Source organism: Octopus bimaculoides, chromosome 10, assembly GCF_046866305.1.
Source record: "Octopus bimaculoides isolate indiv1 chromosome 10, ASM4686630v1, whole genome shotgun sequence".
Taxonomy (NCBI): Eukaryota; Metazoa; Mollusca; class Cephalopoda; order Octopoda; family Octopodidae; genus Octopus; species Octopus bimaculoides.
In genome coordinates, this window is record NC_142937.1 from 45,600,933 (window position 1) to 45,612,694 (window position 11,762).

Sequence of the window (11,762 nt, forward strand, 5' to 3'; positions counted from 1 at the left end):
TTGGGATGAGAATCAAACTGATGGCTTTCAATGTTACTTAACAATTCATCAATATTCACTCACCTCTCCCTCCCAATTTGTCAATAATAACAGTAAGAAGAGGTTAGTTACTGAAATTTAAATAAAATCTTACTGACACAATATTTATAAGAGTACTTATGCCTATACAGTTTGAGCTATGTGGAAATATGCATTCATATCCATATGCATTTAGAAAGACAGTAAAATTAGATGCTAGTTCAGTACCATAACCACTTTTATTTTCCTGCTTTATTTAGACTTTCAGTGAAATCAGATGATGTCATGTATATCCTGGTTTTAGAATAAGATAGTGTCTCTCTGCATAATGTAAGACACCGCTAAAAGGATGGGCATCAGGAAAGGCATCTGGTAGTAAAACGCTGGCTCAAAATGATCCTTTTGATGAGTTTGATTATATAAGGGTGAAGGCAGCGAGCTGACAGAAATGTTAGCATGCCGGGCGAAATGCTTAGCAGTATTTCGTCTGTCTTTATGTTCTGAGTTCAAATACCGCCAAGGTCGACTTTGTCTTTCATCCTTTTGGGGTTGATAAATTTAAGTACCAGTTGTGTATTGGGGTCAATCTAATCGACTGGCCCCCTCCCCCAAAATTTCAGACCTTGTGCCTAGAGTAGAAATGATTATATAAGGGTGAGATCCAGTCCATGGTACCCTATGGGAGTCCCAACCACTCTCTTTAAAACTCAAGATGGAGAACCTAGTTGAAGCATGGAATGTTTGATGTTGCCTGTGGAAACAGTAGATAAGGTTTGGGATGTATAATGCAGGAACAATGATAAGATCGGAGGAATCAGTCAAGTCTCTAATCAGAAGAAGAGCGAACTTTGCCAAGAAAGACAAAGCTTAATAGGATGGTAGAAAAAAATTTAGTAATTAGTAAGAAGAGGGGAGAGTAAAATATTAAAAAAAACTGTTATGGAACCTGCGAGGTTAACCTCTTCTATCAACTGAGGACTCCCTCAAAAAATACTTGTGACCTTGTGTCTATGTCAGAAATCATTATTATTATTATTATTATTGTTATTATTATTATTATAAATAGGTAGTAAATGTTCAATTTTACAGTTAATCACTTGAGGCAAACTATACTTAAAGATATTAATTGAATATAATACATGCTCTGTTCTATCATTTAATGAATGATAAAATATACATATATATATATATATTATATAAAGGTAAAGGTGACGCTTTAGATACAAACAATTACAGAGGTATCAAGTTGTTGGATTAGGTAATGAAGGTCACGGAGAGGGTCATAGTCCAACTAATTAGGGAGAGAGTCAGTTTAGATGAGATGCAGTTTGGGTTTGTGCCAGGGATAAGAACCACTGATGCTATATTTCTGGTAAGACAGCTGCAGGAGAAATACCTAGCCAAAGATAAACCTCTGTACCTGGCTTTCATTGACATGGAGAAAGCCTTTGACAGGGTCCCCCGATCCCTTATCTGATGGTCGATGAGGAAACTAGGGATAGATGAATGGTTAGTGAGAGCTGTGCAAACCATGTACAGGAATGCTGTCAGTAAGGTGTGGGTTGGCAACGAGTACAGTGAAGAATTCCGGGTAGAGGTATGAGTCTACCAAGGTTCAGTCCTCAGCCCCCTCCTATTTATCATAGTCTTCCAGGCAACAACAGAGGAATTCAAGACAGGATGCCCCTGGGAGCTCCTCTATGCTGATGACCTTGCTCTAATAGCTGAGTCACTATCAGAACTAGAAGAGAAGTTTCAGGTGTGGAAGCAAGGATTAGAATCGAAGGGCCTTAGAGTCAACCTAGCTAAAACGAAAGTCCTAATAACTAGGAAGGCAGGCAAACCACAAATCCCTTCAGGTAGATGGCCCTGCTCAATCTGTAGAAACTCTATAAGATGTACCCAGTGTAAGCTATGGACATATAAGAGGTGCAGCAATATCAAAGGAAGGCTAACTGGAAAGATGTGCAGAGAACAACTTCTGCCACATTTAAAGGCGAAAAACTAGAAGTAGTTGACAGCTTCTGTTACCTAGGTGACCAAGTCAATAGCGGGGGTGGGTGCACTGAAAGTGTAGATGCTAGAATAAGAATAGTCTGGGCAAAGTTTAGAGAGCTCTTACCTCTGCTGGTGACAAAGGGCCTCTCGCTCAGAGTAAAAGGTAGCCTGTATGGTGCATGTGTACAAACAGCCATGCTTCATGGCAGTGAAACATGGGCCGTGGCTGCTGAGGACATGCGTAAACTTGCAAGGAATGAAGCCAGTATGCTCCGATGGATGTGTAATGTAAGTGTGCACTCTCAACAGAGTGTAAGTACTTTGAGAGAAAAGTTGGACCTAAGAAGCATCAGATGTGGTGTGCAAGAGAGACGACTGTGCTGGTATGGTCATGTGGCGAGAATGGATGAGGATAGCTGTGTGAAAAAGTGCCACACCCTAGCGGTTGAGGAACCTGTGGAAGAGGTAGACCCAGGAAGACTTGGGATGAGGTGGTGAAGCACGACCTTTGAACATTAGGGCTCACTGAGGCAATGACTAGTGACCAAGACCTTTAGAAATATGCTGTGCTTGAGAAGACTCTGCAAGCCAAGTGAGACCATAACCTATGTCAAGTGTGTAACCAGCCCACTTATGCGTACCTTTCCTTCATTGGACACTAAACTCTGCTTGCGTAGACCTGTTGAGGTAAGTAAAATCGAAATCAAATTCGATGACTGGTATCCGTGCTAGTGAAGCGCTAAGAGCACCATCCGAGCGTGATCGTTGCCAGAGCAGCTGACTGGCTCCCGTGCCAGTGCACATAAAAAGCACCATTCGAGCAAGATCTTTACCAGTGTCGCTTTACTGGCACTTGTGCCAGTAGCACATGAAAAACAACATTCGAGTGAGGTCATTGCCAGTGCCGCTGGACTGGCTCCTGTGCAGGTGGCATGTAAAAAATACCATTTCAGCATGGCCATTGCTAGTACCACCTGACTGGTCCTCATGCTGGTGGCATGTAAAAACACCCCCCACACTCTCGGAGTGGTTGGCATTAGGAAGGGCATCCAGCTGTAGAAACTCTGCCAGATCAGATTGGACCCTTGTGCAGCCATCTGGTCCACCAGTCCTCAGTCAAATCGTCCAACCCATGCCAGCATGGAAAGCAGACGTTAAACGACGATGATGATGAGATATATATATATATATATTACTACATACAATTTTATACACGGGCAGTTAAACTTACTATGAGCGTCTCCTCATTTAGCCAATTAAACAACCTTTCAGCATTTTAATGAAACAGAGATGGATAAAGAGAGAAGAATGGAGAGAGTTGGACACATATTGCTGATAATATTAGTAAAGAATATTAAGAAGTAGCATAGAAAAATATTGACACAGAAGTATTTACTTTTAAAACAATGACCACATTAAAGGACTGTATAGTCTGTACATGTTTGCTGTTTGGGTTGTTGAGATGGAGTGGATAGCCAACAAAACGGACATCTTTAATTTTAACATCAAACCGTTTCCCACAGAGGATGGTATCAGCAGCAAGTAAAGTACCAAGGTTCTGAAAATTGAAACCCACGATATTGTGGCTCCTGGAAAAAAAAAGAATGAAAGAAAAGAAAAAATTCCTTGAAAGAAGTAAAGAAATGAGGAACAGGAAATAGTAGAAAAAATTTGTAGATTAACATCACATTCTTTCAATGTCCAGTTTAGTTAATATATGTTTCAAACATCAAAGGTCATTTTTTTTTTTAATTCTTTGTTCTTTTAGTTTTTTTACTAGTTTCAGCTGTGGTTAGTGTTGTTGACAAAAATAATACAGTATGAATGTCTTGTGAAAACATTCTTTGATATAACCTTTCTATTCACATTAGTTGTTCAAGTACCTCTTTGCTGACATCATACATCAAGACTGCTGGCTTTCATGCTGGTGTCAATATTCAGAGGTTCTTTCATTCTTGCTCTAGCAGCAAAGCCTCTGTCATATCTGGGTCATCAAGTGGTAGTTTGTTATTATTAACTAGCAATCCCAATGTCATGTTATACAGTGTTTAACCAAATAATGCCATAGATGCACATGATCTCTAGAAGCCTTGTTCAACTGAACAGCCAATTCTGACATTGAACTAGTAGCCACTTTAAATAGTCTTATATCAACATGTAAATTGCATGTAACACAACAATATTAGCAGAACATTGACATGATAGCAAACATTTAGGCCAGGGTTCTGGTCTGAAGATAACTTCATCTCTTTAACCCACAATCCCACCCTGCAAAAGGGCAATGGATGCTATATTCCTCCTCCAATTAAGCCATTAAACAATTTTTCCAAAATAAGTGGAGTGGTGTGTTTGTTCAGTATTACAACAAAATGATTGTTGAAGACAGGAACTAAGTGATTGCTGTCTATTCCCTAAGCTGCAATAAGATAAAATGTTGCAGGATTTAAACCCACAAACCTTTAGTTTACAACTCTACCTAGCATTTATATTCAAGATCTTAAAGTAGTTCTTTTCCTCCATTTGCTCGGTCCAGTCTTAGTCAATGTTACACCACACTTTCAGACCCACTTCACACCATGGAAATATAATTATTCTAAATACTTTTGACACAAATTCATTAGACAATTACTAATTCCTTGTTTGGGCTTTGTTTCTCTTTGGTCCATCTCTCCATCCCACAGTCTATCTCTCTTGTCTCTGACACTGTTCACTTCTACTTGATACAGAGTTCTGCTCGCTTGATCAGTAATCTCTTGAAAGCCTCTGTCTACATCAGTGTTGATGTAGAAAATTAAACGAGGACTGGAAATACCACAGGTACAGAAATGGTTACTTTACAGTTCTGCTTAACAACTTATGCTCTTAGTAGCATGACTTTCATCCACCAGCAGATGTTGACTTCAATGAAGAAACCAAGTACCCTAAGTGAGCTGAGTACAATTTTAACAATTTATTATTATGTGATAGTCAAACTGACCATAAGAAGACAGTTGCTGGTGACAACTGAAGACATGTTGTCACCAAACACATCGTTCTCAAACTGTTCTTGATTTGTATGACTGCAAATTTTTTTTTAATCTACTTAACCAGAAATTGAAGAGCAAAATCTATGATCCTTTTATCTCAGGAGTCTGAGACTGGCAGGAGGAAGAAAGGAAGTCATGCTCAAACCAGAGGCTTAGCTCAAATGCATACAACACTAATAGTATCCAAGGACCAGGTGATAGTGTTAAACAATGTGACACTAAATCTACCACCAAAGAAGCTAGAATGCAAAGAGATGGAACAAATACTGCAAGGCATTTTGTCCAGTGTTCTATCAATTGTCATTTCATCATCCTGGACTAGTAGTTTATTTTATCGACTTTGAATGAATGAAAGACAAAGTTGGCCTTATTAGATTTTGAACTGAGAAAGGACAGAGAGCGAGAGCAAATACTGCAAGATGTTTGTCATATGTTCTAACAGGTGAAACAAGATTTATACAAAAAATTTCCACTCACCCAAGTAATGTTTCGTTTTCTTTATTTGAATCAGTTTCTTCACTAAAGAGAAAAGGTAAGAAAAAACAGAAATTATTTTCAAATTCATGAAAACAAAAAACAAAAAAAAAACCTGCCCTCACCCCAGCAAAAAATTCATTGTTATAAGAGATGAATAGTTAAATTGCTTTTATTACTATTTAGCCCCAGGTCAACCTTGACTAAGCAGATCTATGATCAAATGTATTCTAACAATAATCATCTCTTCTTTTTCTCAGGCAGAATATACACCAGATTACACTATCCAATGTATCCTTTTTTTAAAAAAAAAGGTATGTTATAGTTGAGGGGGCTATGGCTACTATGTCTAGCAGGTAGAGTAATCAGTAGAGGAAGCTACCTCATCCACTGAATGAAAAGTTTAATAAAGGTGAAGTCTGAATTCAGTAAGGAGAAGTAGCAAACTAGATAGTATGATTACTTTAGACTGGCTTCCTCCTACATCAGCTGTGGAAACAGAAAATGATTTCATTCTATGGTTCAAAATCTATTTTTTTATGATGTATGAATAGAATGTAGCTTGACTTTTTAGTTTTTCAAAGTATTTCTTTTCATCTATGTATCTCAAATTATATATGAACACTAACCAAGATATCTCAGCCTAATAAGATGACAGGACCAAACTATTGGCCTACCATTTTCATGGCTGAAAAATAACAGACAATCTCAGCAAGAATAAACACTCACACACACAGATACATACACCCACACATTGGATGCAGGATGGCTGGGTGGTTAAAAGTTTGCTTTGCAATCATGAGGGCTCGGGTTCAATCTCATTGTGTGGTATCTTAGGTAAATGTCTTTAACTATTGCCTAGGATTGATCCAGGCCTTGTTATTGAAATTAGGTAAATGGAAACTATGTAAGCCTATCAGATGGACTGCACCTGTAATTCAAAGGTAGAACTTTGTTGCAGATTCTATCAGAGGATTATGTTAATGGTACATAAGACTGTGGAACATTCAGCCACAAACATTCTAATTCAGTGAAGAGATATCACTATTGATAGAACAACTGAATCTCTGTGGTCAAAACTGATGAAGATCCATTTTACATGCACACACACAATTTACATGCACACATATATATGTATATAAATATTATATATACACACACACACGTTATGGACTCTCCAGTTGTTATTCAACAGATGAGGGTTCCACAATTTCTTGCCTAACAACCACACAGATGATTGTAGGACAGTTTGTGCATACACATACACACATGTAATAACGAGCTTTTTTCAGTTTCCGTCAATGAAATCCCTTCACAAGGCTTTGATCAGCCCAGAGCATATGCCCAAGGTACCACACACAGTATAATTGAACCTGAAACCATGTGGTTGGGAAGCAAAATTCTTACCACAGCCACACACACACTTTTCTTCATCAATTAAGGTTCAGCTATTCCTTTATACAATTTTACATAATTTTTATATGTTTATCTCCTAAAAATAGTTCTGTTTTCTTCAGTGTAAAAGCATTAGTTGGCTTTGTTTCCAAGGGATAAAGTGGTTTTGAACTATAAGAGTAAGGCACCAAACTACTAACCACATGATCATGCTATCAATCCTTTTAGCCATAGTTGTATGCTCCTGAACAAGATGTAATTCTGTTTTCACCAGCCTAATAGGTTCTACTTTTAATTCATTGAAGACTTTTTAGCAGTAGCAAAAAAGAGAAAAAAAAACTAGCCATAAAAGCAATTTAGTTACTATAACAATAAACAGTTATACAAATTAAGAAAAACCACACACATAACCAGTTTATCCAGAATATACCCCAGACCACATTTAATTTCAGTTTATCTCATATTGGTTTTTATATTTAAAAAACTTCAAGCCTTTACATTTCCTTTATACTGTTCATGTCATTTAGTATCGTATGATGGTTGCATCATTCCCTTGCTCTCTCCTATTAGTCTTCATGCATACATAAAAAATGAGATTTCCTCATGTGGAACTTACACTTTTGCACAAAGGTCATCAATAGGAACAACAGCATAAGGATTCGTCCCAACATTGGCTACAATGAAAATAAGAAATGTGAATCCTCTTTCTTTGTCTTTTTATCATGTACAAAATTAAAATATTTTCTGTTTTACCACAAGTTAATTAATTCTGCAAATGTTAGCATTTGCACGAATTATCAAAACAGGTTATGTGTTTTTAAGAAGCCCAATTATTCAAAGTGTATGATGACTGTAGTGATTGAACTTGTGTATTAAGTGAAGTTTGAACCCAGAATCAGTTACCACTTAACTGAACTGTTTCAACAATATGACAGACTTAAGATAACAAGTTTTATAATTTATGAGAGTAAACATCTGCCATCATCATCAAAGATTTTAGAGTAATTGTTCATATGAGGACAGGAGTTAAACATAAGTGGAAGAAGAGTGGGTTTTTTTTTTTTTTCTAAAGAGAGAGAGAAGAAACGATGCTCGTAGCTTTAGAAGGCTCTTCGTGACATATATACAAGTGTTGTTGGTACTGTTGATGTTTAGCCTGAATTGCTGCAGTTTAACAATGGATTAAGTGTGAAGCAAAATAGTGAGGTGAGAAAAAGTGTTACAGACTCGTGAATTCATATCTGCTGCAAACGTTTGGTTGTATATCGAAGATCAGGATAGATCATTCTATGCACCTTAGTTCAAGCATAGGGAAAAGTAATCAACGATGGACTGGTATACTATTTAGAGAGAAATTAATTCCTCATCCACTTAACATCATACTAGTGGATCAAAAGGAAAAAAAAAGGTTTTAGAATGAAACCTCTTAAAAATGCATTCCCTCGTGAAATATTATCGTTCAACTTCCACACAATCAGTTCAGAATAAATATAATTTAGTAAGTAGTTTTAGAATATATATATCGTTGCTATTATGTTAAACTGGTGTATGTTCACATTTGACCAAATGCGTTTTTCTCCATAATAATTTTTGCTTGCAATAGCCGGTTCTTTTGGTCAAACTATCGCATCTCCAGCTGCTTCAGATGCCAAGATGTAAAAAATTGTCGAAGTGTAGTACAACGGTTTTGCTATTTTTTCGTTTTCTGAAAAAGCAACGTTTAGGAATTACGACACTTTTACATAATAGCAACGAGATTTTATATATATATATATAGGTTGTTGTGTAGCAGAGCCTGTTCATTTACTTATATATATATATACATATAAAAGTAAAAGAACAGACTTTGCTACACAATAACCGATTCTAAATTAAATAAAGTTAGATGATTTGTAAAAGAAATCAAAGATAAACCAGTAAGATATTAAAAAAGATAAAAGTAAAACCTTCAAAGTTATGCTATAAACAATAAATTACAAGATATTGTATCGAATATAGAATTATGAAATTTTTAGTAACGTTTGTAGCCGTAAATTCCATCATTCGGAGAAAAACCTTGTCTTTTCCTATATTTAATGTTAAGTTCCCCCTCCCATTTCCAATAAAGGGTCCTGTCTGAAACAAAAAATTCTTAGTATACCAACTATCATTATAATTTTCCCGACTGAGAACTACGGTGTTTGTGGGTGTCACAAGATTGTCACTTTGCAACACTAACACACCATAAGCATGTTTGTTACAAGCGCCGGTTAATTATTTTCGTTGACGTGAGTAATTTTGTTCGCTGCTGAAGGCAAATAATTTGTTCTCTGTACTTTCAATTTCTTTACACGTGACACTATTAAGCATTTTGAGTAAATTTCGTTTAGTTTTGAATTTTTCAATAAAAACAAATCAATTTAACCGAAGCTAATACAAAAATGAAGTGAAAGAAAAAATGTGTAGGGATAAATTTTTGAAAGTTTTTTTTTTTTTCTAATTTACTAATGAACCACAGATTAAGTTGCACGACTTGGGAGTGTCATAATTGAAAGGAAGGCTTAAAAAGTAAAGAGAAAAAAATCATTGATCGAGTAGTGGGGGTTTTCAAGAATCGATCAAAAAACGAAACACAAACCACTTACATCGAGAGGCAACTGCATTCTTCTTGGTAGTTTCGTGTGGGTAACGAAATAAAATTCGATTCCCTTTAGAGCCTGACGTGGCCAAAATGATAACGATCGGATCCAAATCAGCCATTTATATGAAATATATATATAAAATTAAGAATATAAATGCCACGAAGACAACTAGCATATATAATTTGATTTGACGGAGTGACAGTGTACACTAGCGTGAAGGGAGCTCATTCATTCGCATTTTCTCAAGCCCTTAAAAGAAAAACGAAATAACATTCTTGCTTAACGATTTGGGGATCTCTATACAAATCGTACTCGATGTTTTCTTCTGTAGAACGGATAAAATATATTTATCTTAATCATGCTGGTATAACAGTTAGAGGAATAAAAAAAGGATCTAAATGACAACTCGGCGAAATTACAACTCTCACATGATAAGCTTTAAAATCGGAACCGGAAATAAATGTTAATTTTCAAACGGTGAATGTCATATGTTCACCTTTCAAAAACGGTAGAGCGCCGGACTAAATGTCTTACAGTGTTTAATTTAACCCTTCTGTGTTCTGAATTCAAATCATGCCAGAGTCAATTTCATATTTCATCCATGTGAAGTTGGAAATATAGATACTAGTAATACTCTAGGATCCATTAAATAATCTGTTTCTTCACCACAAAAATTGGCTTTGTACCAAGAAACCAGCATTTATCTCTTGAATGTGGTGAATACTGAAGAGCAGAGATAAATTTCAATAAGCCAAGTGTGCAACCAGAAAGAATCTAGACATAGATGAATGGAATCCTGGTCTAAAGATCAAAGTGCCTGATATGTTAATTTATAGATTAACATATCCAAGACAAAGTACTAGTTAGTAAGAGAGAGTAAGCTCAAAATTACCAGTGCCACCTGGGAAGCTCAAGATGCAGAAAGTAGGTCCAGGAATGGCAACTTGGTGGTAAAAATCTATGCTCACCTCTGTCTACATAGACAGAACATGACAGACAAAATGACAAAAATTGTTTTTTTATTCCTGATGAAGGACCATGGTAAGAGACAATCCACATTGAGACTCCTCCAAATAATGCCAGTAAGGAAAAATGAACATAAATGATCATTATGATGTAGGAAATTGATATTATATATCTAGTGAAAGCAATAGACACACAACATGTACAGTGAAATCTCTAGCAGGCTGAGATATTAGAAATCAGAAACTTCTTGCAATGGCTCAGTTTTGACATTTTTACACTTGTCTATAGCTCACATGAATATTATAACATATCTCATCTATAAAAAAAAAACATCTCTCATTCCCATGTATCACCTCATTTCCATTATTAGCAATGATTATGTAAGCAAAAATGAAATAATTTGTAGCATGAAAATTGGTCCACAAGCATTAACTCTGTGACTACGGAATTAAATTTCATGGTTATTCCAGTATTGATGTGAAATATCAACCACAAAGATAGAATGTTAGATGGAGGAATATAGCATGAAATAATATCAAACATAGGTAATAGTTGAAAATGTTTGACAATTAGATGGTCTAAACTGTATAGAAGGTGGTTGTAGTGAAAGTAAAGTAGTTAGGATATAAGGAAAAAGTGGAATAAATCCTGGCATTTGTTATCTCTATTGACAACAAAGTGTATCTCTGTTTCTGCCTGCCTCTCTCTCTCTCTCTCTCTCTTTCTCTCACTCTCATGTGTTAGATGTATGATGTTACTACATGGTATCACGAAACATGAGCACTGAATGTGAAAGATGAGGTCTGATCTTAAGATGTTGAAACAAGCAAAAATATGTGGAATGGCAGGCTTGTCCAATTCCAGCCAGCATGGAAAAATGGATATTAAAATATTATTGATGATGATGGTGGTGGTGGTGGTGGTGATGGTAATGATGATAACGACGACGACAACAATGATGATGATGATAATGAGGAGGAGGAAGAGGATAAACTATTTTATTTTCATCTGGACATCACTGAAATCTTTATCTTCATTTTGTGTATCTGGTGCAAGTGGTGCCTGTTCTTCTCTATGCAACACTCAAATCCTTTCCTTCATAAGCAATACTAAGTTCACAGGCTTAGACGTAACCACAACTGTTACATTCAAATAACGCAGCTCGGGATTATATTGTCCAAAACAAACTAACTTCATACTTCTATGATTTGTAGCATCAATTTTTGCAGATTTACAATCATATATTACACCCTAACAGAGAAAG

General features: G+C 36.2%; 1 protein-coding gene across 1 annotated transcript in view; it reads right to left on the reverse strand.

The window, feature by feature from the left end:
• Positions 1-10,015, reverse strand: part of LOC106867850 (GATOR1 complex protein NPRL3) — a 43,624-nt gene extending 33,609 nt beyond the window's left edge. Inside the window, exons 1-4 of the mRNA XM_014912889.3 lie at positions 9,536-10,015; positions 7,528-7,585; positions 5,520-5,561; positions 3,413-3,605 (exon numbers count right to left, since the gene is read on the reverse strand). Coding sequence (XP_014768375.1) covers positions 3,413-3,605; positions 5,520-5,561; positions 7,528-7,585; positions 9,536-9,650 — 408 coding nt within the window. The 5' untranslated portion in view covers positions 9,651-10,015. The remainder of the gene's footprint in view (positions 1-3,412; positions 3,606-5,519; positions 5,562-7,527; positions 7,586-9,535) is intronic.
• Between the last annotated feature and the right edge of the window lie 1,747 nt (positions 10,016-11,762).